General features: G+C 62.5%; 3 protein-coding genes across 7 annotated transcripts; all 3 read left to right on the top strand.

Moving 5' to 3' along the window:
* Positions 1-86: 86 nt before the first annotated feature.
* On the top strand, positions 87-9,086 carry XKR7 (XK related 7). Its single transcript, XM_065849860.2, has 3 exons — positions 87-563; positions 5,038-5,237; positions 5,332-9,086. Exons 1-3 carry the CDS (start codon positions 136-138, stop codon positions 6,282-6,284), a joined length of 1,581 nt encoding a protein of 526 aa, XP_065705932.1. The 5' UTR covers positions 87-135; the 3' UTR covers positions 6,285-9,086.
* A 799-nt stretch (positions 9,087-9,885) lies between these two features.
* Positions 9,886-13,924, top strand: CCM2L (CCM2 like scaffold protein). The gene is made up of 10 exons (XM_065849878.2): positions 9,886-9,987; positions 10,280-10,447; positions 10,775-10,858; positions 10,969-11,152; positions 11,851-12,365; positions 12,473-12,608; positions 12,746-12,809; positions 12,967-13,114; positions 13,267-13,405; positions 13,647-13,924. Exons 1-10 carry the CDS (start codon positions 9,958-9,960, stop codon positions 13,922-13,924), a joined length of 1,746 nt encoding a protein of 581 aa, XP_065705950.1. The 5' UTR covers positions 9,886-9,957.
* An 89-nt stretch (positions 13,925-14,013) lies between these two features.
* On the top strand, positions 14,014-25,351 carry HCK (HCK proto-oncogene, Src family tyrosine kinase). Of its 5 annotated transcripts, none has more exons than XM_071815563.1 (13): positions 14,014-14,086; positions 16,886-17,003; positions 17,209-17,251; positions 17,507-17,606; positions 17,761-17,859; positions 18,002-18,105; positions 18,514-18,663; positions 18,970-19,122; positions 19,420-19,602; positions 20,062-20,138; positions 22,326-22,479; positions 22,733-22,864; positions 24,201-25,351. In XM_071815563.1, exons 2-13 carry the CDS (start codon positions 16,887-16,889, stop codon positions 24,401-24,403), a joined length of 1,515 nt encoding a protein of 504 aa, XP_071671664.1. In that variant the 5' UTR covers positions 14,014-14,086; position 16,886; the 3' UTR covers positions 24,404-25,351. The 5 variants fall into 5 exon arrangements, 4 of the variants coding, with proteins under 4 accessions (XP_071671664.1, XP_065705696.1, XP_071671663.1 ...); XM_065849624.2 differs by lacking the exon at positions 14,014-14,086 and adding an exon at positions 15,635-15,810; XR_011741550.1 differs by lacking the exons at positions 14,014-14,086; positions 16,886-17,003 and adding an exon at positions 23,746-23,981 and having other exon boundaries at positions 17,017-17,251; positions 24,201-24,327.
* Positions 25,352-25,536: the final 185 nt, after the last annotated feature.

The following is a 25,536-nucleotide window of genomic DNA, read 5'->3' as shown; positions in this document are numbered from 1 at the left end:
CGGACGGAGGGTACCGGGCGGCGGGCGCGGGGCGAGGCCGGCGGGGGCGGGCGCTGCCGGGGCGGGCTCGGCGGCGCCGTCCTCCCTCCGGAAGTCTCTCCCGCTCCCTCCTTTCTCCTCCTCTCCCCCGACAACATGGCCGCGAAGTCGGACGGCGGCGGCGGCCCGGCCGTACGGCTGGAGAGCCCGGAGAGCGGCGGCGGGAGGCGGGGGGGCGGCGCGGCCCCTCCGGCGCGGCGGTACCGGCTGCGGGACGGCTGCTGGGTGCTCTGTGCCCTCCTGGTCTGCTTCGCGGACGGCGCCTCGGACCTGTGGCTGGCGGCCCACTACTACGTGCGGGGGCAGCGGTGGTGGTTCGGGCTGACGCTGCTGTTCGTGCTGCTGCCCTCGCTGGTGGTGCAGCTGCTCAGCTTCAGGTGGTTCGTCTACGACTTCGCCGCCGGCACCAAGGACGGCGCCGGCAGCACCAAGGACAGCGCCCGCGGCCCCCGCGGCTGCTGCCGCCTCTGCGTCTGGCTGCTGCAGGGCCTGATCCACCTCCTGCAGCTGGGGCAGGTCTGGAGGTACGGGGGGACCGGGGTACGGGGGTGCCGGGGGTCAGGATGGGGCTGCTGCAGGGCCTGATGCACCTCCTGCAGCTGGGACAGGTCTGAAGGAACGGGGGGACCATGAGGAACACAGGCAGGATGAAGACGAGGAGGACAAGGAGCCAGGATGGGGCTGTGGGGGCCTCATGCCCCTGCTCTGATGGGCGCAGGACTGGAAGCACGGGGATAATGGAGCCGGGCTGGGGCTGGGGGGAGTGGCAGGGTGCAGCAGGGACATGGGTGGGGATGACAGGGTGCAGCACGGGGACACAGGTGGGGACAGCAGGACATGGAGGCGAAGTGGGTGGGGGTGGTGAGAAGCAGCAGGGGCCCAGGTGGCCGGGGGGCCACGAGGATCAATCCCTCTGCAACCACAGCAGGATGGGTGGCAGGGGAGAGCCCCCAGCAGAGCCCAGCTGTGGGTGCGGGTGGGTGCAGGCAGGAGCTGGAGCTGTGGGTGCAGGCAGGAGCTGTTGTGAAGAACCTGCAGCCCGGCTGTGTGGCACAGACCTGCCGTCCCTGTGGCTGGGCAGCACTGGGCCTGCTGAGAGCCTGCCTGGCCAGGGCAGCCGGATCCTTGGGGTTGTGGGTGCCTCTGCCGGGCCTCCAACACTTTGGGCTCGGATCCTCCTCCCAGGCACCTCCCCGTACTCCTGCTTGGAGCTCGCTGTCATCTGTGGGATCGTAAATGAGAAAGTGCCATTTGTCCCCAGCCCATCCAGGCTGTGCTGCCTGCCCTTATCCGGGCCTGGGGACAGGCAGGCTGTGCAGGCAAGGGTGAGTGGCAGCTTGGCAGGCTGGAACAGGCTCGGGGCCCTTTGCCTGCATCTCTGCAGACCCTCCAGAAGCCCGAGCTGATGGTTTATTGGCACCTTCCTCCCCTGTGCCATGGAGCTGGCCCTGCTCCCTCCCAGCTCTGCCGAGCTCCATCCTTCAGGTGCTGGGGAAGAGCTGCGGCTCCAGCGCCAAGCTGCTTCCTGGGGAGGCTAGTGCTGGTGCTGGGAGGGGAGTGGAGACAATGGCAAGTTCCCGGAACAATGCACGGAGCAGGCAGTGCTCCCCGCTCGGGTTTCGGTGCTGTTTCCCCTCCTGAGCTCCTGTAGTATGGAGGCTCCTCCAGCCCCTGTTGTCTCATGTGTGTGTCCTTCTGCATCTCTTCCTGGGATGCTCCTGGGCATCCGTGCTAGCGGAGCTCCTGCCCGTTCCCTCCCCAGCACAGCCACCACCCACCCATCCCCATGGCAGCTCTCAGGGTGTGTTTGCTACAGGAAGGATGCAAACCCTGCAAAATGTGCTGGAGGAGCTGGGGAGGGAGAGGACAGGGGGTGTCTGGCCCCCTGGTGCTGACCCTGCTTGCAGCCACCCTTGGCCCCGCAGCCCTGGTCCTGACCGGAGCTGGGCTGGGCTGCGGTCAGGGCTTTGCTCCTGGTGGTGTCAGCCGCTCTCTCCTGATCTGCTGCACCATGGAGGCTCTTAAACCAATTAAAGCAGTAACTCTCAGCACTGACCCTCCAGGACATGTTGGTCTCAAGCTGCAGCTGAGGCTCTTTCTAATCTTGGGATTTAGGATTAGCTCGGGTGACCAGTTAAATGCAGTTTGCTAAACCCATTAGTGCAGCTGGATCCGGTGCAGGTGGATGTGGCAGTTAGAGAAGTGTTGGGTAAATGCTGCATGTGAAGGGATGGCTTTTCCCTGGCCACGGAACCATGCCCTTGCCAAACACCTCCCCTTTCCCCAATTTAGCCGCCTCCTCCCTGCCTGGCGACCATCTCAGCATGTCTCACCGCTACCCAGTCCATCACTGCCCAGCCCCAAGCCCCAGCTGTGACAAAGCCCCCACATCACAAAACCACAGGGCACAAAGGCACGCCAGCTCCAAGCACTAACTCTGAGATTATCTCAAATTAAAGCTGCTGTGAGAAGCTGCTGAAGTTGGTTGTCATCAGTGTGTTCTTGATGCAAAGGCAAATACTCTGCCAGGGATGCTCTCAAGACAGTGCCAGTTGTGTGACCATGTGTTAGTGTAAGCGGCAGCGGTGTCGCGGGCCCGGGGGGTGACAGTCTGGCTGGGTGCACGTGGGCCTCTCCCTGATGACCTGACTTGGCGGGATGTATGATGGATTAAAATGGCTGCAACAGGAAATTTTCTCCTTGTTTAAATAAAGGATTAAGGGTTGATATCCCAAATTACCTTCTAGGAAAATCACACTCCCTACTGCTCAGTCTTGGACCTGGGGATTCCTGATCCTTTTCCATCTGAGGACAATAATTAGTGGATTTAGTTATAACCAGAGCCAGGCTTTTCTCCTCACACTTCTTTTTTTCCAGCACTTGAAAACTGGGGTCAGTAGCTGGGAGCTGGGGGTAAACGGTACTGCCAGCGGCAAAGCCCCAGCCCAGCACCTCCCGCTGCAGGGCTCTGCTGGATGACTATGGAACACAAAGGAGGCCGCAATTAGCCCTGAGAGCTCTCGTGGTCGGTTTCTGCCTCATCATCAGTTTTTTGAAAATTAAATGATTTTTTTTCCAGTGATTGATTCTGTATTTCCCGTGCAGCTGCCGTGGCGCTGGGTTGGTAGAAGCTCGCCATGCACTGTCAGCGCATGGGGATGTTTCTCTGGGCAGAAACACCACGGGATGATCAAATGCATAACAAATAAGAATCAACATTTCATTCTGGCAAGTTGATGGGAGATGAAATCTCATTTTAATGAGATCTGTGAAGCTGACGGTATGACAGGAGAGTAATTGTGTCCCCACCAAAAGCTGGGGAAGGCCGTGGGTCACTTGTTGAGCGGCTGCAGAGCTGGGGATGGTGTGTGGCAGCTGCTGGCTGTGCTGTGGGGATGGCTTGGTGCAGGGGTCTATACACAGGGAGCTGCTGATGAGCCAAATTAGTGAGGGTGATTACAGGGAGAGGATGAGGTCACTGATGCCCGGGGCCTCGTTGGTGCCTGGGTGTCCTGGGACCATCAGCGCTGCCCTGTGGCAGCCCGGGCTCTGCATTGCCTCTCTGGTTGCTTCTCCCCCACACCGTGCCCTCTGTCCCCAGGATGTCCTCTGGTTCACACCTGCCAGTCGGGGATTCTGTCCCGGGCCCTTCTGCGGGGCCAGGAGAGGGGCTGGGGGGCATCAGCCATGGCAGTACCGCAATGGCAGCTCAGGCCTGGCTGTCCATGAGCTGTTGGCACTGGGTTGCAAATCTGTGCTGGGGGGCAGGCAGCCACAGCTGCTCCCCCATAGCAGTGATGAATGATGAATGGGTCGCAGCAAAGGCTGAAATTAGCTGCTCCCCCCCAAAGGTGGACATTAAAGTGTTGTTTTGACACTGGTGCAAAGATGCGGGTGAGGACCAGGAGCCGGACTGGCCACAGGGCGTGGGTTGTCCCCCTCCAAGCATGGCCACCCACTGAAACCAGGATGGAACTACTGAAATCATGTAGTCTGGTGACAGCAACATCTTGTCTGGTGGCCACTGCTCAGGGGGTTTTTTGGGGTTCCTGGTAGGTGAGTGGGAGGGGAGGGGGCAGATGGTGACAGAGCTGCTGGGGCACCATTGGCCTCGCTGGGGAGGACCATGGGAGCCTCCCGCTTTATCAGTCTGTTTTCCTCCTCATCCGGCACCACAGCCACCAGCCGGTGGTGCAGTCAGAGCTGCCCGGGGATGCCCTGCCCATCCGGCCTTATGTCCCCTCCTGCAGTGCCCGGATCTGGCCCTGTGCCGGGGGAGGGGTCCCTGGTGGTGATGACTCAGTCGGTGCGTACGTCGGTGACACACACACCTCTGCTGACCCCCAGCCAACGACCAGATGGCCGGGGCCAGTGTGTGTCTGTGCCTGCAGCCCTGCCAGGAGCTGAGGCAGCGCCGGCACGAGCAGCCGGGAGCTTCCTGCAGGCACCACGGCATGGCCAGCTGGTGCCATTGTCCTGGCCGGGCAGGGATAGGCTGGGGGGCTCCACGTCAGCCACAACCAAAATAGCCCCTTGGACAAACAGCCAGACATAGTGCTGGGCTGGGGCAGGGGCACCCCAAATCCATGGGGGACCAGAGAGCAGGGCTGGGGAGGGATCCCCAGCTCGGGAGAGAGGGTGTAGTGGCAGTGCTGGGGACAGAGGAGTGGGGTGATGGCTGGGTGAGCACCGTGATGGTGGGTGGGCAGCGCGGTGACAGCCGGGTGAGCCCGGGGCAGCAAGGAGCTGAGCTGGCTTTGCACCAGTTGCCCCTTCCCGGCATCTCATGTCCCCGGGCTGGGACAGGAATGTGCCCAGCATTGCCGCAGCCCTGCAGCCCCCTGCACCCCAGCGTGAGGGGCTCCCCGTGCCCCAATCGAGGGCAGTGCTGGCTGGAGCAGACTGGCAGCAGTAACTTGCCTGGTGTGGGCAGGGGGAGGTGAGCTCGGCTGCCCAGGTGGTGGGGGCTCGTCTCACTCTCCCACTCCCCCTGTGCAGGTACCTCCGCACGCTGTACCTGGGGCTGCAGAGCCGCTGGCAGGCCGAGCACCGCCGCCGCCACTTCTACTGGCGGATGATGTTCGAGAGCGCGGACATCAGCATGCTGCGGCTGCTGGAGACCTTCCTGAAGAGCGCGCCCCAGCTGGTGCTGCAGCTCAGCATCATGGTGCAGCAGAACAGCATTGAGCCGCTGCAGGGTAAGGGACACAAACCGCGGGGCATGGGGGTGTCTGGGGGGACACCCCGGGCTGGCACAGGCTCTCACTGCCCCTCCCTGCTTTGCGCCCGCAGGACTCTCGGCCTCGGCCTCACTGCTCTCCCTGGCATGGATGATCGCCTCCTACCAAAAGGTGCTGCGGGACTCGCGGGAGGACAAAATGCCCATGTCCTACAAGGGGGCCGTGGTACAGATCCTGTGGCACCTCTTCACCATCGCTGCCCGCGCCATCGCCTTCGCCCTCTTCGCCTCCGTGTTCCAGCTCTACTTCGGCATCTTCATTGTCACCCACTGGTGCATCATGACCTTCTGGATCATCCAGGGTGAGACAGACTTCTGCATGTCCAAGTGGGAGGAGATCATCTACAACATGGTGGTGGGCATCATCTACATCTTCTGCTGGTTCAACGTCAAGGAGGGACGGAGCCGTTATCGTATGTGCATCTATTACGTCATCACGCTGTCGGAGAACGCCGCCCTCACTGTCCTCTGGTTCCTCTACTATGACCGCGAGACCATCTCCGACTTCGACGCCTTAATCCTCGTCTGCGTGGTCAGCTCCAGCTTCGCCCTCGGCATCTTCTTCATGTTCATCTACTACTGCCTCTTGCACCCCAACGGCCCCATGTTTGGCTCCCAGGCTGGGGGCTGCATTTTCCGGCCTCGGCCAGCCCCAGTGCCGGGGTCCCCCACGGACGCCATCACCAGCCCCCCCCGCTCGCTGCCGCGGACTACAGGGGGGGAGCGGGAAGGGGCACCAGGGGAGCGGGACAGCTGCGTGCCCGTCTTCCAGGTGCGACCCTGCGCCCCACCGGCGCCGGCCGCCCGCGCCCCGCGGACAGAGGGGCCTGTCATCCGCATTGACCTGCCCAGGAAGAAGTACCCAGCTTGGGACGCCCACTTCATCGACCGGCGCCTGCGGAAAACCATCCTGGCGCTGGAGTATGCGTCGCCCACCACCCCGCGCCTGCAGTACCGCACCCCTGGTGCCCCCCAGGAGGTGCTGGAGTACGAGACCACCGTGTAGGGTGGGGGCATGGGGCCCTCCTGGTGCCACCCCTCGTCCTTGCAGCCGTTTGCCTTTCTGTTTGGTTTGCTGGTGCTGCCATGCTGCCACGCCACGCACCCTGCGGGTGGGGGCTGGGGAGGTCTCTTGGTGCTATCTCCCGCTGCGCCGCCCTCCTGCAGCCCAGACCCTGTTCCACCCCATGGCGGGTGCCCCAGCTCCCCCCAGGGCTCATCCTTGCCAAAATACCTCACCGGTGCCTGAGCCCAAGGCGGTGGGTGCTGCGACCCCCAGCGCTCGACTGGGTTGGTGGTGCAGTGTGGGGACTGAGGGCACCCCCAGGCTGGGGGCTAGTGGCTCTGGGGGGCCTGGGCCATGACGGGGCATGGCATGGCCTGGGAGAGCAGTGTGGGGGGACACGGGTGTATGTACCATGGCAGGGCCGTGGGGCTGGAGCACGGCTGCACCGGGGTGTGCGTGGGGCTCATGTCACACCCAGGGAGCCAGGAGAGGGGAGAGCTGGGGTCCAGCCAGCCCCCCATGTCTCCTGGCCCCCCTGCCCTGCAGTGACAGCCATGGGGGAGCCCCTTCATTGCCATCCTTGGTGGCCCTGGCCAGGGGTTGAGCCGTGTCCACACCCAGGGGGTCTCCACTGCCCTGCAGCGTGCAGACCCCAGCCTGGGAACCCTCTCATGGGTGCTGATCCTGCCCCCCTGACAGAGAGCTGGGCCCTGGCTCCAACTGGTGTGGTTTCACCCCATCATCCTCCCCATCGCCTCATGAACCACTTCATCTCATTGGGTTTGTTTTCACCTGAATGGTGACATTTCGTGTGACATTTTCTACCTCCACTGCGGCTGGAGGGGAGCAGGGCTTGGCTGGGGGGGCGGAACAGGGCCACCGGCATTCATGGGGCTCCCCCAAGTGGGATTAACCCCCCAGTCATTCTCCCCTTCTGGGTTTGGCATCGTTTCCCACCTGGGAGCATTTCTATCCATCTCCCACATCGGCCTCAGCCCCCCCAGCTCCCCAATATAAACCTGAGCCGGAATCCTTTCTCCCCCCTACCTCCCTCTGCCTCCCTGCCACTGTCCCTGCCTGTCCTTGCCTGTCCCTGCCTGTCCAGCTGGGTGAGGCTGCCCTGGCCTCTAGGTCTGAATGTGTCCCTGGTCCTGCCCGGACCTGCTGGTGTGTCCCAGCCTGAAGGGCTGTGCTGAATGTCACCTGTGTCCCCTGCATGGGGTGTACGCGCTTGTGTGTGTGTGTGTGTGCGTGCATGTGGGCGGGGGAGCTGCCAGACCCCCTGGCTGTGCCCCAACTTGGTCCCTCATGCCTCCAGCACCCACGGCCCCTGTGCCTTGCCCAGATTCCCCCTATCCCCCCACAGCCCCACAGTGCCACCAGCCACCCCCGGGGCACCCCCGGGCACTGCACACGGTGGGGGCTGCTGTGGGGGCTCTGCCCCGGGAACAGCTCCGGCTGCTGGCACCGGGACGGGGCGTGGGGTCCCGGGGACAGTGGGTGCCCCGTGGCACGGCCAGGGCGGGGGGTGCGCGGTGGCGTCACTTAGATTTTATTTCCCATTTCTCCGTAGCTGGAAGGCCGGGGTGGCAGCAGGCTGGGGCGGGCCATCACGGCGGTCACTGGTGCTAACTGGTGCTAACTGGAAGCCTCGGAAACCCTTGGTGGAGGGTGCAGAGCAGGGCTGGGCAGCAGCCCAGCGCCCCCGCACCCCCAGCCCTCCCTCAGCGCCGGGAACGGGCAGAGCCCGCCGGGGATTGAGCGTTGCCGGGGGCAGCGCCGGGCGAGGGCTCCGGGGGAGCGGGGGGTCTCTTTTCCTCAGGGAAGGTCGGGGGCAGCGGGCGGGGGGCCGGGCTGGGGTTCACCCCGCTGGGCGTCAAGCGGCGGCTCCTCAGCGGGTCCTGCTCGCGGAGCTCGGAAACCACCGGGGCCGGGCCGCAGGGGGACCCGGTGGCAGCATGGGGCGGCTCTTCTGGTCTCCCCCAGCCCCTCTCCCGTGTCCCCGAGGGCAGAAAGGAGCCGCCGCTCGGGGAGATCCGCAGCCCCCCGTGCCCGTCACCCCCAGGTGTGCGTGCGGACCCGCGCGATGGGGCAAGGGGACACTTTTCTATGCACTCAAGCCACGGTACCCTCAGCCCCGGGCTGCTGCGGGCAGGGCTCCCCGCAGCAGGCAGCAGCAGGCAGCACCGAGCCCCTGCCCTGCTCGGTGCGAGGAGCCCGTCCACGCGTGGGGCTCGGGCTCAGCCGTGGGATTCGCTCCCAGCCCAGGGCTCCACCACCCTGCTGCCAGCCACCCAGCCCGTGCCAGCGGGGAAGCCAAACCGGGTGCCCGGTGCCAGCAGCAGCACTGGGATGGCAGCGCTGGTCTGCTGGGGCCGCGACGAGGGGCTGTGACCCAGGGCAGAGCTGGGTGCTGTGGGACAGGAGCAGCTCTGAGGGTGCTCGAGCTCCCACGGGGACGGGTTCCTCGTCCCTGAGGGGTGTCACCTCTCGGGATGGCAGCAGGGCTTCCCCAGCTTCAGGGAGCGGGAAGAGGGTTGTGCTGGGGCTGTTCATTTCTGGTGGGGGCTGCCGAGGGGGCTGCGACCCACAGGGTCTCAGCCCTCAACCCAGCACTGGGACCTGGCGGCCACTGTCATGTACTGTAAATACTCTGTGTGCCACCTTCTTTTCTGGGGCCCTCGGCGCAGGTGGGTGGCGAGCGGGAGGCCGGGGTCCATACCGAGACTTTTTTGTATACCACAAACTTTTTGTATATTTTTAATTTTACTGCAACATGAGATATTAAATTCATTTCAATAAGCTCTGCCTGGGGGAACCTGTCCTTCCCAGCATCTCTGGCTCATGCTCTGGGCTCTGCAGCAGGGGAAGATGCTGCCCCCCTGTCCCAGGGTACTTGGGAACGCTGTGGGGCAGAGCAGGATGGCCACAGCGGTGCTGCCCTTTGGGTTTTGGTGGCCCTGGCGGTTGCTGGCCCCGCCATGGTGGCCAGCAGGGAAGGGGTGCACAAGCAGGATGCAGCGTGCAGGGGAGGAAGCCACCAGACACGGCTCTGTCGCCAGCGCTGCAGGGACAAACTCCTCCCTGCCAGAGGCCCCGATCCCCAGCTGACCCCCAGATCCACAGGGGGCTCAGGCCCCATGAGCGGCTATAGGGATGGGGTGCTGGGTACAGCCTCATGGGATGCTGCCAGTGCTGTTCCCTGTGCAAGGGCCCCATGTGGGCCCAGCAGGATGGGGCAGCAAGGGCCTGGAGCCCTCAGCGCTGCCTCTGTCCCATCCCAGCCTACATCAGCCCCTGCTTCTGCCCAAGTACCAGCCCAGCACCAGCACTAGTCCCAGCCCCAGTCCCAGTCCCAGTCCCAGCACCAGTCTCAACCCTAATCCAAGTCCTAGTCCCAATCTCAACCCAAATCCAAGTCCCAGTCCCAATACCAGCCTCAGCCCCTGGCCCAGTCCCAGCCTTGTCTCGGTAGCAGTCCTGTTGCAGTCCCAGTCCTGTCCCAGTCCCAGTCCTAGTCCCAGCCCAGGCCAGCCCAATCCCAGCACCCCCCAGGAGGGGCAGGAACTCACATCCTGGCCATCCTGGTGGAGTTTCCGACACAGGAAGAGGCAGCGGCGCCGAGCGGGGCGGTGGGGGTGGCTGTGCTGAGAGGCAACGCCACTGCCCCGCCATGGACAGCGAGGCCAAGAAGGGGAAGAAGGTGCGTGGGCCTGGGGCTGGCAGTCCTGGGGGGCTGATGGGTGGCTGCGAGTGGGCAAGATGCATGGGGACACTGGGCCAAGGAGCCCTGCACCCCCTCCTGTGGCGCGGCAGGGAGAGGTGAGGTCCCTACCTGCTGCCCCCCGAATCACTGAAATGGTGCAAATTCGAGGTCAGTAAGTAGAGAGGTGCCCAGCTCCTCCTTGGGTGCTGCGTGCCTGTGAATGCCACACACGGGTGCTGGGGTTTGGTGCCTGGTGCTGACGCGTCCCTGTGCCCGTTCTCCCTGCCAGGGCTTTGTGTCGCCCATCAAGAGGCTGGTTTTCCCCAAGGCAGCTCGGCGGCCGGCGCTCCGCAGCAGTGTCTACCGGCGGCCACTGCACTCGGTGCCTCTCTACCCCCCTGATTACCTGATCGACCCTCAGATCCTTCTGCACGACTACGTGGAGAAGGAGGCGAAGGTAAGGGGGTGGGGGATCCCCAGGGAGGCACAGCGTCCCTGCTCATGCATGGCAGGGGGATGAGGTCGCCACACCATGCAGAGGGCCACCACTGCAGTGGCCTGAAGGGTCCTGATCCCCTCCCTGCCTGGGCAACACTCAGGGAGGGGAAGAGTGAGCTGGGGGTGTAGGGAGGACCCCCATTTCAGGATCCCTCTGCACTCCAGGATTGCCCGTGGGGACATGGGTGCTCCGGGGGAAGCCCTGGGCCATGGGGTGGGGAGGATGAGCAGCCCAGTCCCTGGCCCCATTTCCCCCAAGATGCCCTGGGTTTTGTCCCCTCTCCAGTTTTTAGGCCACCTGACATGGGTGACAGCCTCCCTGAACCCCTCCAGCCGGGATGAGGTGCTGCAGCTGCTGGACACAGCCAGGGTGAGAGAGGTCCCCACCCCCTCACTGTCCCCCAGTGCTACCCAGAGGGTGGCACCAGGTGCCCCGCGCTTTTGAGTGTCACACGCCGCTGGCACACACTGTCCCTGCAGCAGTTGAAGGAGCTGCCGCTGCAGACGACACCAGAGCAGGACAGCATCCTCAGCCTCTCTGCCCGCTGCCTCTTGCTTACCTGGCGTGACAATGAGGAGCTGATCCTGCGCATCCCCACCCATGAGATCGCCGCAGCATCCTACCTACGTGACGATGCCCTGCACCTCCTCATCCTCAAAACTGGTGCGAGCTCCTGGCCAGGGCCACTGGACGTGGCACAGCCAGCCCTGAGTGCTCAGTGTCCCCAGGGCATGGGGGCCAGAGGCCAGGGGATACTGGGGGGGTGCCAGATCCGGCTGGGGCAGCAGCATGGGCTGAGCACAAAAGCCCATGTTGTCCCCCCGGCTCGGCGAGGGGCTCAGCAGGGATCAGCTTGCCTGGGGCTGGAGGGGGTACTGCCTCAGGCTCCCCACCACCTCCCTCTGCAGGTCCCCATTCTCGGGCTCCCCACTACTTCGGCAGGCAGGTTCAAGCTGTGCTCACAGCCCCGGTTGCCTTTAGTGGCAGGAGGAGAGGAGGCTGGAAGCAACCCCCGTCCCTGTCCCCCCTGCACCTGAAGCCCCAGAAGGGTGCAGGGGCTCTGGTACTTTGATCAGCAAACCCGGGCTCAGCTGCCAGCCGCCGGCAGTGTCCCCGGGTGGGGGACTGAGCTCCAGCCTTCACACGGGCGGTCCCCTAATCCCCTGCCCCTAATTCCCTGCCACAGCCCCACGGCAGCTCCACTGTCCCCAACCCACCGGGGCTTCCCACTCTTGTCTACCCCCATCCCTTTGCATCCCACCAACCCGGCGGGACGGGGCAGCCAGGGCAGGGCTTGGGGGCCGGGCAGGTGGGCAACGCAGCCCCCCGTCCTGATGCCCACTGTCTCCTCGCTGCCCCAGGCCTGGGAGTGGACCCGGTCCCCGCCGGAGCGCACCCCGAGGTGGCCCCGGCCGGCGCGCTGGAAGCGTTCCCCGTCGAGAAGCGGCCGGGGGGCTCTTGGCCGGAGGGGGGGCGGCTGGGGGGCCCGATGGAGCGGCGGCACACCATCTGCAGCCTGGACTGGCGGGCGGCGCGGGGCGGGCAGGAGGCCCGGCAGGGCGGCAGCCTGGAGCGGCGGCGGGGTGGCAGCTGGGAGCGGCGGCAGCGCGGGCGGCCCTCGGGCAGCTGGGAGCGGCGGCGGCCCGGCGGCGGGAGCTGGGAGCGGCGGCAGCCGGGTGGCGGGAGCTGGGAGCGGCGGCAGCCCGGCGGCGGGAGCTGGGAGCGGAGAAGGGCCGGTACCGGCGGCGGGAGCTGGGAGCGCGGCACCGGCTTCGGTAGCTGGGAGCGGCGACACGCTGGCAGCAACCCCCTGGACCCGCAGGAGCCCTGTCCTGACGCCTACTGCAACCTCGTCATCCTCGCTGTGCCCAACAGGGTGAGTGGCCGCGGCACACGGGCACCTGCCAGCACAGAGCCACCCACCGGCACACTGCCACCCGCCAGCACCCGCCCATCCACACGCGCTCCCCCCTCCCGCTTCAGGACGCCGCCGAGGAGTCCTGCGCCCTCATCTGCCAGGTCTTCCAGATCATCTACGGGGACCAGAGCATCGAGTGCGTGGACCGCGCCGGGTACCACTACACATCCACGCCCACCCGGCCCTGGCTCTCCAGCAGGAGTGAGTGGCCGGACGAGCACGGGGATACCGAGCCGGGTGGCACGGGGCTGACAGAGGGGTACACGGGCACAGCGCGGGGGACGGGTGCCATGGCACAAGCTTGGCCCCACTCCCACATCTCGACCGTCCCTCCTCAGGCGAGAGCTGCCGCACGGACGGGACATACGGCTACGACGCCGACTTCAGTTGCTGCAGCTCCTTGTGAGTATGGCTCCCCCAGGGTCCCCCTGCCCCGGGGTGGGTGTCTGTCCTGGCTGCAGAGACGCTCCAGCCCTGCCTGACAGTGTGTGCTGTGCAGCAGGGGGATAGGTGGGCACACGGGGGGTGCTGGGGAGCGCTGATCCCCGTTTTCTCATAGCAACGGCTCCCATGAGACCTTTGAAGCATATTACAGCGGTGCCTCCTCGCCCTCCTTCCACCAGTCCCACCACAGCCTGGCCACCGCCGGCAGCGGCAGCGACCACAGCAGCGCGGGGCTGGAGCAGCTGCAGGACTACATGGTGACGGTGCGGGCGAGGGACAGGCGAGCGGCCCTGCTCCGTGCTGGTGGCCAGGGAAGGGGGGCAGTGGGCAGGTCTGAGCCCCCTGCGCTGAGGAGCAGCTGGTGGCTGTGCACTGTCGGTGTTCCCAGCCCCGAGCTGCCCCCGTGTCCCCACAGCTGCGCAGCAAGCTGTCACCGCAGGAGATCCAGCAGTTCGCTCTCCTGCTCCGCGAGTACCGGCTGGGCACGCCAGTGCAGGAGTACTGCGGGGAGCTCCTGCGCCTCTACGGGGACCGCAGGAAGTTCCTGCTCCTGGGTGAGTGTCTGGGCTCCCGCTGCAGCCACCCTGTGTCACCGTGTCATCCTTGTCATGTCCGTGCATTCCTTGGGGATGGGGTGCTGGTGCCAGGTGTGCTCCGGGGGGTGTTGAGACCTTGCTACTTGCGGGGGACAGGATGGAACGAGCCCCTGCAAGCAGCTGGTGGGGCTGGCTGGCATTGGCCCCAGCGCTGCCCACCTGGGCACGGTCACCCTGAAGCTAACGGCATCCATGACAGGAATGAGGCCCTTTATCCCTGACCAAGACATCGGGTACTTCGAGACCTTCCTGGAGAGCATTGGCATCCGGGAGGGCGGGATCCTCACCGACAGCTTTGGCCGCATCAAGCGCAGCATGAGCAACACGTCGGCCTCAGCCGTGCGCAGCTACGACAGCTGGTCCCTGCGCTCCGAGTCTGAATCCTTCAATCGCATGATCACAGACATCACCCATGACATCGAGGCGCTGGCACGGGATGAGGAAGAAGAGGAGGAGGAAGAGGACAACTACCTGTGAGGGAGTGCTGAAACCCAACGGTCCCTTCCTCTCTTGCTGACAAGATGCTGCACCTCCAAGTGCAGACTTGCCAGGTGTCCAGCTCTGCCTCAACGTATGGGAAGAGGATGTTGTCCCCTCCTTTGTCACCACAGGAGGGGAGAGGGGCTCTGCACTGCCCTGGTAGGTCTTGACAGGGCTGAGGCACCACTGGGTGACTGTGGCCGTGGGGGAGTCCCTGGCCAGCAATGATATGTGCTGTAAATTCTGCAGGTGGCAATTAAACACTGGGGCCGGGAGAGAAGCAGGTTCTTCCCCAGGGAAAGGCCGTGCTGGGGTGGGGGTGCTGCTGTAGCTGGGGTGGGAGGACTGCTCACAGCCCTGCCAGGCACCGTGCCTCTGCTGGGCTGGGGACCCTGCCCACCTCAGTGCCACCTACGGGTCACTCTGGGAGTGGGGGAGCTCCCGGCTGTGCCAGGCTGGCCCTGGGGGACATTTCTGGCAGTGTGGGACCCCGGGGAGCTCAGAGCAACGTGCGGGACCTGTGTGGTGAGATGGTGGGGCTGGTGGGCACAGCTGACCCGCTGCTGCCTGAGCTGCCAGCCTGGGTGCACGGGGGGAGCAGCAGAGAAGGCTGATCCTGCCAGGGTAGCACCCGAAGGCCCCCGTAGCCCCGGTGATGCTCCGAGCAGGTGCTGCCGGTGCAGCGTCCCCCGTCCTGCTGCCGGCTGCTGGGAGCTAGGGGACGCTGAGACACAGACCATGCCATGGCAGCTGTCCCCTGTCCCCATGGGCGACGTTCCTGCGACACCCGGCCGGCTGCGGGTGTTTCACAAAAGGAAGTCCCTGCCCCAGGACTCGCTTCCTGCAGCGCTGCCCTCCTGCGCCGAGGGACGGTCTGCGCTCCACGGGGTGGCTGTCGCATGGCCACTGTTCCCCGGCCAATGTCCCCCAGCTACTGTCCCTCGGCAGGGGCTGTGGGACAGCGCTGCAATCCCCAGGCTGGTGTGTGGACAGGAGAATGCTGGGGCTACTGGTAGCAGTTTATTTATTTTATAAAAAAATTTACATATGCAAATCCTCATGCAGGCGAGACAGGCTGCACAGCGGGGCTGTGGAAGCCACAGGTCGCTTTGTTGCTGCCGTCCCTGTCCCAAATTCAGGGGTGTTCTGGAGAGCAAAGGCGGGAGCACAGTGGGGCTGGGAGGGGACGCGAGAGACCCTTTGGCACAGGAACACCAGGGCCAAGAGCAACACAGCAAAGCCCATGGCCCTCCTGGGCCCCCGTGGCCTGGACTCCTGTGCCATGCACCCCCCATGCCCCGCACCCCGTCCCGGGGCAGCGCTCGGGGTTTTCCTCTTTTCGCCTCACCCCGCGGCCACCCAGGGCTCGCCCCACCACCCCCATCACCGCCCACGGCCCCGCACAGGGCGGGGAAACAGCCCCGGGGCCGCTCTGCGTTCCAAACGCCCCCGGGGCTCCCGGGGACAGCGGGTGAAAGGCCCTGGCACCCATCGGGAGGGTGTAAAAGCCACCCTGTTGTCATCGGGGTCCTCGCGGAGCCGCGCTGGGATGTCCCTGCGGGCAGCACGGGTGTCCTTGTTGCTGCTGCCTTTGATGCACGGGGGTCCCGTTCAGTCCGGGATGATCCCGTTCATTCGGGGATGGTTCCGTTCAGCCCGTGACGGCGATCTCCGCTCCCATCCCAGTTTGGACTCCTGGAGCCCGTTGGGCAGCAGTGGTCGAGTCGGGGGGTCCCGCTGTACCGGGACGGCCCCGGGAGGCGGGGCTTTTACCGGAGCGGGCGGGGCGGCGGGCGCGCAGCCGGTCAAAGCGCAGCGGCGGCGGCAGCTCCGGCTCCGGGACCAGAACCAGGAGCGGGAGGTGTCCCGGGACGGCGGCGGAGGTGAGAGCGGAGCCGAGCCGTGCGCGGACCCTGAGGGCGGTGGGGCCGGGCGGGGGGACCAGCCGCCGCTGCCTCGGTCCGGCTCCACACTGGCCCCGGCCCTTCTCCGTGCGGCGGCCGCTGGGTGCCCCGGGGGAGATGATGCCCGGGAGTGGCGAGAAGGCGATGCCGAGGTGTCCCGGAGGGGGCACGGTGCCGTCCCGGGGAGGTGTCTTCTGTCGGTGGCCTTGCAGATGCTGTCGGGGACCTGTCACTGCCTGCCCCGAGGCAGCAAGGACACGGGTTCACAGGCAGCCACTCTCCCGGAGCGATGGGCTCACCCTATCTCACCTGGCCGCCCGCTTGTCCTCACGGCTGGGGACAGCCAGACGGTCTGTGGGACACAGCTCTCTGGGGTGGGACACAGCAGGAACAGCTACTCCCACCGGTGTTCCTTGTGCTTTGTAGGGCTGAATTATCTGATCTGGTGTGGGACAAGGAGAGCAAATACCTGCCACGGTGCTGTCACGGGCCATGGCTGCGTGGGTTTACTGGGGGAATCCGGCACTGGGCTTTGCCAGCAACTGGTCCTGAGCTGGGGTCATCCCTGGCAACTGGAGGATGTGCTGGCTGGGGCCACTGCTTCTGCTTTGCCCTGGGAACAGAGTTGGCCCAGGCTTTGGCGCGTTGGGAAGCATGAAGGGTGACTGTGGGGTGGCTGGGAGGTGACAGTGATGTCCCTTGAGGACTGTGGAACCAAGGTGATGCTGCTAGTGTCTGGCTGCTTCTCCAGTGAGGCCAGCAGTGCTGTGTATGTCCCCTGAGAGGTTGAATCCCCCACTCAGCTTTGAGTTTCCTCCTTCACTGTCATCTCTGGCATGTTCTCCTTTCTCTGCACCAAGGTCTCCCCTGGACAAGGGAAGTGCCTTTGCAGGGGGTTTTCCTTGCACTCTCTGCTTCTTGCAGCACTTTTTCCTGCTGATGTTTCTTGGGGAGCTGGAGAAAGCTGAGTATTTGCATTTGCTGTTGGAAATGGGGCTGGAGTGGGGCTTTCACCTCTGTCACAACAGCTTCACTTCCCCTCCCTTGGCTGCAGGATGGGTTGCGTGAAGTCGAAGGAAGCTGGTGTTCAAGATAAGATGACAAAAGCCAACCCTGGCTCCAGCTCCCAGCAGGGCCACTACGTGAGGGACCCCACAGCTGCCAACACGAGGGTGAGCAGGAGCTGCTGGGCGAGCCGGGGGCATGAGGCTGAGCCATCGTGGGTGCTCAGCCCCTCTCCTCAGCGCAGCTGCCAGCACTGAGAGCAGGGCTGTCTGGTGTGTCCTCCTGCCCCTGCCAGCCGGGGCCGAGACCCCCATGGGGTACAAGTCTCTGCCACCCGCAACATCACTCTCTGCTTTCTGTCCTGCTTTCCAGAACAATAATGTCCCAAATGTGGCCGTTCCCCCACCTGAGGATGGTATGTACAGGGGGCTGCAAGTGGGTGCACGGCATGGAACTGTGTGGGGGAGCATGGCTGGGTCCTCTCCTGCCTGGGTCAAACGCTGTTTGTCCCGGTGGGACAGGAGCTCTGGGCTTCCTCAGGAGCCAGACGTGGCCATGACACAATGAAGATGGAGATGCTGGGTGTTGGGGGGGTCCTGGCTACACAGGACAGGAGTGGAAGGCCCTGTCCCAGCACAGGGAGTGTGCTCAGGGAGCTCCCTTGCTGCAGGCTCAGGGGACAAGGTGGTGCTGGCACTCTACGACTACGAGGCAATGCACGCTGGGGACCTGAGCTTCCAGAAAGGCGAGCGCCTCAAGGTGCTGGAGGAGTAAGTGCTGCAAGTGTCCCCCTGCCCTGGGATCTCTTGAAGGCTCATGTGGCCCTGTGGCCCTGCTGGTTTTTTTCAAGAATTTGCCCCTGGAGGAGCTGGCAGAGCTCAGCACCAGGTGCCACGGGCTGACCTGATGCCATCTCTGTTGCAGGTCGGGGGAATGGTGGCAAGCGCGGTCGCTGGCGACGGGGTGTGAAGGCTTCATCCCCAGCAACTACGTCGCTCGAGCCGACTCGCTGGAGACAGAGGAGTGAGTCCATCCCCTGGTGCACATCCCTGCCCCACACAGTCCCGTGCTCCCCACTGTGACTGTCCCTGCTCCTGCCCTGGGTCCTGCCCCACAGCTCTCCCCACACCAGCAGCGCTCCCTGGTTCATTTGTTTCTGCTGCAGGTGGTTTTTCAAAGGCATCAGCCGGAAAGACACGGAGCGACAGCTCCTTGGCCCCGGGAACATGGTCGGGTCCTTTATGATACGGGACAGTGAGACAACAAAAGGTCAGGAGGGGTGTCTGCAGCAGAGCGGCTATCCCCACCTGCTGCCAGAGGAGTTCAGGGGCACATCCCCAGCCCAAGGGCTTTGCTTTGCCATGGGGCAGGGACTGGGTGTCCCATGTTCCTGCTGCAAGCATCCCTGCAAGAGCCCATGGCACAGCCATATGTCTGAGCCCTGCAGCAGGGATGGGGTGGATGTGCTGCTTTGAGGCTGCCTTTGGAATGTGGGGTGCAGGTGCAGCTGGGCTCATGCCTGGCGCTGAGGGGATGGTGGCAGCACAGTGGGGACGGGTCCTGCAGGGGTGGCTCTGCTGGGTGATGGTGCTGTGTGTGCCACGAGCTTGGGACAGCCAGGCACAGCGGGGATGTGCCCTCCACGCCGGGGCTGGCAGCTCCCCGCTCCCTGAACAGGCTGCTACTCCCTGTCGGTGCGGGATGGGGACGACGTACAGGGCGGCACGGTGAAGCATTACAAGATCCGGATGCTGGATAGTGGCGGCTTCTACATCTCTCCACGCAGCACCTTCAACACACTGCAGGAGCTGGTTCAGCACTACAAGGGTGAGCCCTGGGGTGCCTGGTACCCCCATCTTGGGCAGGGCTTTTCCCCTGAGCTGGGCAGCTGTTGGGCAGCTGGGGTGTGCAGAGAACAAGGGGCTCCTGCCTGTCACTGCTGTGGATCTGGCAGTGACATGCAGTGATCCTGGACTTTCTCCTTGTTGTGATGGCCAGTGTTTGACATGTTTGTGGTGGGGTGCATGGTGCCAGCATGTGCCCCGTGGACACAGAGGCTGCTGTGGGCTCTGCTTCGAAGCCCAAAGCAGCTGGTGAGCTGGGCCAGCTGATGGCTCTGGCTGCTCCCTGCAGAGCAGAGTGACGGGCTGTGCCAGCGGCTCACCTACCCCTGCCGCGTGCCCAAACCGCAGAAGCCCTGGGAGAAAGATGCGTGGGAGATCCCTCGGGAGTCGCTGAGGCTGGAGAGGAAGCTGGGAGCCGGGCAGTTCGGAGAAGTGTGGATGGGTGAGAGCAAGGGGGAGGCAGCTGGGAGGAAGAGGAAGGTGATGGTGAGGGAGGGAAGAGGAAGTGGAGGGATGGTGGGGTGGAAGAGGCAACCTGTGGGAGAGGAGCACGGGAAAGCGGAGGTGGCCCTGGCCTTAGACCAGGGGCTGCTTGGGGCTGGGTGTGTGAGGCAGCCCTGGGCTGTGCTTGGTCTGCAGTAGCTTTGTCTACAGGAGTGGGTGCTGTGGCTCCAAACCCAGTGCTCCCAGTGCCTGGGCACCGGGCAGCCTGGGAATGGTCTGTTATGCTGCCCTGCAGCCACCTACAACAAGCACACGAAGGTAGCAGTGAAGACCATGAAGCCAGGCAGCATGTCTGTGGATGCCTTCTTGGAAGAGGCAAACCTGATGAAGACGCTGCAGCACGACAAGCTGGTGAAGCTGCACGCGGTCATCACCAAGGAGGAGCCCATCTACATCGTCACTGAGTTCATGGACAAAGGTGCTGCCTGTGTCCCTGCACGGCCACTGCAGGCCAGGTGGTGGTGCCCGGGTGCCCCATGGATCAGCCCCCTCTGCACCCCTGGGGTCAGCCATGGGCTCTGCACCCGCTGCCGGGGTGCTGGGACCGGGGCTGGGTCCTGCTGCCACATGTCGGAGTGTGATGGGCAGGGGACACAGTGACAGCCCTGGAGAGGGAGGGACAGGGACGGCGACAGATGAGCATGAGCGCTCTGCAAGGCAGGAGGGAGCCACGAGTGCTCTGCAAGGCAGGAGGGAGCCCATAGTGGGGCTGGCCCTCCGATCAATCCCCGTGAGTGCGGTGGCGGGTCGGGTGTGTTTCCTGACCGAGTCCTCGAGTTGTGCTCGGCTCCCTGGGACCCTGTGGGATCTGTGTCACCCTGAGGGTTGGCACAGGCTGCGGCTGAGCCATCCCCCCTGCGCCCTTCCCGCTCTGCAGGGAGTTTGCTGGATTTCCTGAAGAGTGATGAGGGGAACAAGCTGCCACTCCCGAAGCTGATCGACTTCTCTGCCCAGGTGAGGGGGGAGCTGACACTCCCGAGCTCCTGCTCCCCCTGTCCTGGGAAGGTTGAGGCAGGGTCGAGGAGCCCGTGAGCTTCCCTGGGCCTTGGGCAGTGAACAGGCCAATGCTGGGGCTGGGGGACGCGGGGAAGGAGCCAGGGAGATTTCCCTGTGGGCAGGCAGCCGTCTGTGGCCGCGCGGGTCCCGGTCCCTGCGCAGCTGCAGGTGGGTGCGAAAGGAGAAGTGGTGGCTCCTTCCCCATCAGCCGCTCGCCTGCGCCTGCCAGAGCTGCCGGGGGTTTGGCCGGGCCACTCCTTCTGAGGAGCCGCAGAACCTGTATGTTCTGAGGCTGTTGTGGTTTCTGCTTCAAGGACTGCAGCCCTCACAGCCCATGGTGCTGCTGGGCTTTGTGGAAGTCACGAAGGGTGATGGTCGAAGCTTGTTTTCTCTGCTCAGGTTTGCATGGTCCCTTCTCCAGGACGTGCTGGTGCTGGTTGGCGTGGCCTGTGTGAGCCCAGGGAGCAGCCATGGCAAAGTTATCGATTTCCATGCACTGCTGATGTGCCGGCTACCTGCAAACAGCATGCTCCGAGCAGCAGAGCCTTCCCCCTTGGCTGCACATTTTGCAAAAGCCCCACAAAACCCCCTGCACCTGTGCAGCCACTCTGTGCCACCCCAGCACCAGCCCCGCTGCTCCAGGGCAGTGTCTGACACCCCGGGCAGGACCCAGCCACAGCTGCGGCAGCATTTCAGCTTCGTGGTCCCAGCAGGACCGTTTGCTGCGTTCACAAGGTGGCTGAGCTGGGCACTGTTCCTAGAAGCGAGCGCAGCGTGTTCTGTCACCCCACAGCAACGCCTGCGGGCGGTTTGTGGTTTGTTAAAATGCTCTGCCTGCCAAAGCGCTGTCACAGGGTGGAGGGGGAGGCAGCTGGAGAGACAGGAGGACTCAGTGGAAATCATTGAGGGAATATTTGCAGGAGGTGACTTTGAGTACAGCTGTTAAACATCTAGCTTCATGTGTGCAACCATTTGTGCAAACACTGTCTTGTCCCTGCTGCTTCTGCAGTGTCCTCAGGTGCTGGCTGAATCCAGGGGCTCTTTGAGCCAAGCTTGGTACCTCTGAAACAATTCATAGAGCTACCTGAGCAACAGCAAAGCCAGGACAGGGAGGCTTAGACCCGGTCCCAGGCCAGGGGCTGCAGGTCAGCTGCGTGTTCCTGCAGCGGGACAGCGTTCTGCAGCGTGAGGCAAAGGCTGAAGTGCTGCCCTGTGCAGGCAGCAGCAGGCAGGCAGCGGGCAGTGAGCTTGGCACCCAGGTTTGTGCTGGGGCTGAGTCACTGTGAGCAAAACTGTCTGTGCTCGTGGAAATAATCCTTCTGCTCTGGCAGCGCTTGTTTACTTCTGTATTTTGTGGAGCTCTGTCCAGCTCACGCAGGTGTGATGGGGACAGGAGGGTGTCCCCTCCCAAGCACCAGTAGCATCCAGGCACGGGATCATTTGGCACAAATCTGGGGTTTGGTTGTGCACACGCTGGGTCATGTCTGCATCAATTGGAGCTAAAACCTGCTCATGCAGAGACTTCAGAGGATGGAGCTAGGGGGATCACCAGAGGCTGTCACAGCCATCCTGCCAGGCACCCATGGCACCCAGGGAGACCCATCAGCAAACTCTGCTGTCCTCAGCAGGGACGCTCTGCAGTGCTGGCCAGCCCTCACTGCAGCAATTAGTATGATTGTTGTCCCCTTAGTAAAGAGAGAGGACAGTTTACACCCTGCTTCCCTCCAGCAGTTGCCGAGGTGTTTGGAGATGGATCTCACGCCTTCTCTGAGCAGAGAATGACTTAGTGCTGCTCATGGCTGTGTGGCTGAAGTGGTTGCACCTTGCCCTGCAGACACTTGCTGTGAGCATATCAGCTCCTCCCATGCCAGTTCTCACTGCTTTTATCACACCTGGGCTTAAATGAGTCATATTGGGCTGCTCCCCCAAAGCCTCACCTCTTCTGCAAGGGGTTCCCTGCTCAGAGAGCAGTTCCCGTGCTGGTGAGTCGGTCACAGCTCCTGCTCTGACCCGGACTCCTTTCACCCCTTTCCCAGCATTGCTCGGACACCAAAAACCTCCTTCCATTCCCAGCAGTGGCCGCCTCATGGGGGTTGTGTTATTTCAAGCAGCTTCTTTGCATCTTTCTCTTTCCCCTTTCTACAGATTGCAGAAGGAATGGCTTTTATTGAGAAGAGGAACTACATCCACAGAGACCTGCGAGCTGCCAATATTCTGGTGTCGGCGTTACTGGTGTGCAAGGTTGCAGACTTCGGGCTGGCCAGAGTCATTGAGGACAACGAGTATACGGCCCGGGAAGGTGCGGGAGCTGCGGGGGTCTGGCCCTTCCTGAGGCCGGGAAGGGTTGTGGGATCGGCTTACAGTCACTTATCAACACGTGACCTTGGTGGCCAGGACCCTGTGGGGACACACTGTGCCAAGGAGGGAAGCTTCTCTCATTTGCATCGCTTCACATCTTCCTCTTCTGTTTGTTTCTTGTTCCCCTTATTTCACCACCAGTTTCTCAGCATTTGAGTTAGAGCTCGTGTTTCCCATTGGATCTCTTTGTTCAGGTGCCAAGTTTCCCATTAAATGGACCGCGCCAGAAGCCATCAACTACGGATCTTTCACTATAAAATCAGATGTCTGGTCCTTTGGGATCCTCCTGACCGAGATCATTACCTATGGACGCACCCCATACCCAGGTGAGGAGGTGAAAGCCCTCTTCTAACCTAGTTCCAAAAGATGTGTTCCACCTTCTGGGCCCCATCCATGGGATATGTTTCTCCCTGAAGTTTGGTTGGTGAAAACAGAGGGGAATGGGCTGAAATCTGAATCTCCCACTGGGAGCAGAGCTCAGAGATGGTGGCAGAAGGTCTCAAAATGGCAATTCTATCTGTGAGCACAGAGAGGGGCCAGAGCAGGGACAGGCTCCGAGCAGCCGCACCACTCTTGCAGCTACATCTGCTGTTTGACAAGAGCTCACCTCAGAGGGAGAATTACGATTTTCTCCCTGGGAGTCCTCAGTGGACACCAGCTGTTTTCACTGACCTGAAATCCATGCCGAGGTGACATGGGCTCCCTCAGCTTCCCAAAGCAGAGCTGGCACAGCTCCTCTGGGGAGCCCATGAGATAAGCCCAGGTGGGGATCATTTTAGGGTATTTGCTGCTCTGGGGAGAAGAGCAGCCCCCCTGTATGTACTGCAGGAGGTCCTGAGCCCCTCCAGCTCCCTGGGAAACCAACAGCGGTCAGGATCTCTAAAAGATCTGCTCTCTGTTTCTAAAATAGAAGATAAAATAATGTTTTTAATGGGAGAGGATAACTGGCTTGGCCCAGGCTGTGCTGTGCGGCCCCAGGAGAGCGGGTGTTACACAGCACGGGGTCCTGGCTCACGGGTTTGTGTCACAGCACCAGTTCCTGGGTTTCCACGTCCTGCACACTGAGCACATTTGGAAGCAGCACATCAGTTCAGGGTGACAGCTGGGTCAGGTGTTTTGGGGAAGGCTCAAACAATCTGTAAATCATCATTAGGAATGACCCTGTATTTTATACTAATTGTTTCTTTGGTACCTTTTTTTTTTCCAGGGAAAATTGTTCTGTACAAGAAAAGTAAAAATTGCCATAAACCAACCATGAAGGATGTGGGGTGGCATAAAGGGTTGTTGGGAAAGGACCAGTTCTGCCATCACACTAACTTATTTTTAGCAGTGACACTGGAAGGAATGGCTCATTAAAGACTCAGCAGATGGAGAAGTGTAGCCTTTATTATGTGGAAATTGATACAAAATGATTATAATTCCCATCTGATCTGCTCAAATAGGGTACAAAACTGCATGCTAGAACTAACTCAGCATCTCGGTTGGCTGCATGTTTCCCTGACCAGGAGTAAAGTTCCCCCTCCCAACCCCTCTAACCCATCCTTTTCCTTCCCAGTGACATTGCCCAAATGGTGGGTGGGTTTGGGTTTGGGGTTTTTTTGTCTTGTAAAAAAAAAATAATCAGTGTTAAACCATGAAACGTTCACCTGTCCTGTTTCTCAGGGATGTCAAATGTGGAGGTGATCAGGGCACTGGAGCGTGGGTACCGGATGCCCCGAACCGAGAACTGTCCCGAGGAGCTCTACGACATTATGATGAGATGCTGGAAGACCAAACCAGAGGATCGTCCCACTTTTGAGTACACACAAAGCGTTTTGGAGGATTTCTTCACTGCCACAGAGAGCCAGTATCAGCAACAGCCGTAACGCAGGTGGAGGCAGCGGGTGCCCCACATCCTGTGAGCACACGTGCCCCGCTCTCCCTGTCCTGCCCATGACCTACCTGCGCGCACTGTCCTCTGCCAGCCTGGCCCAGGAACCAGAGCCTGGCTGCCATGGCAGAGCTGGACGCGGGGCAGGAAGCACCACGCTCAGGACAGCTCGCGGGGCTGCCGGACGGGGGGAGCAGTGACACAGGGCCATACTCTGTCCTGTCACACGTCCCCAGGTGCCTGCGAGCAGCTGCTTGGGGAGCTGCCGTCGCGTGAGGAGCGACGGGGCTGAGCCTGTTTCAGCTACAAAGGAAAAAAAGTATTATTTTTGTAATCCTTCTGAGATCTTATCACGCTGTTTTGCAGAAGTAGGTGTTTTAGCTGCGATGGCCTCTGTGAAATGCTGCTATGCTCTGGGTGTGCTGTGCAGCACCCCTGTCCCCCGGTTCCACGCCTGTCCCCGTGGGTTCATGTGATGCAGCATGTTGGCTCGTCCTTGACCCAGGACCCTGGGGTGTGGATGCCAGGTGTTGCAGAGACACATTTCTCTCCTCACCATCCTGGCTTTCCCCTCTGTAGCATGTGAGGCTGTGCCAGGAGGGTACAGACAGACAGACAGAGAGCGTGGGACACACAGCATGGGACAGACAGTACGGCACAGGGCAGCCCCAGCCCCTCTGCCCCGTGGTCTCCTGGCTGCTCTGCTCACAGGTGACCTGTCACCTGCCCAGTGTTCCCTGCACATCCCTCTGTGTTGTTTATTTTTAATGTTTAATGATAGGTTATTTTGGGAAATGGAGAAAGTAATTTTTTTAATGATTGCCCTGTATGTCTCACAGCAGGTGGCTTCTAGGCCTGTGAGTCTGTTTTCCTCACATAAAGAGCTTTTTCTGTGCTTTTATATCAGCTTCGAAGCATATTTTTGTAAACAATAAAGCATCTATAAGCCTCTCATCTTCCAGCCTTCCCTCACGTTGCCCTTTCTCCCCGCGGGGTCGTACCGGAAGGACTTGGCCATTCGGGGCCTCCTGGACCTGCCGCCCTCACCAAACATGGCGCCCACGCACTCGCTCCTGCCCACGGCAGGAAGGCCTCTGCCCTCAGCAAAGATGGAGGCGCGAGCCGCCC

This window comes from Patagioenas fasciata, chromosome 16 (genome assembly GCF_037038585.1).
Source record: "Patagioenas fasciata isolate bPatFas1 chromosome 16, bPatFas1.hap1, whole genome shotgun sequence".
NCBI classification, from domain to species: domain Eukaryota; kingdom Metazoa; phylum Chordata; class Aves; order Columbiformes; family Columbidae; genus Patagioenas; species Patagioenas fasciata.
The sequence above is the reverse complement of the archived record's forward strand: the minus strand, read 5'-3'. Positions and strand labels throughout refer to the sequence as shown.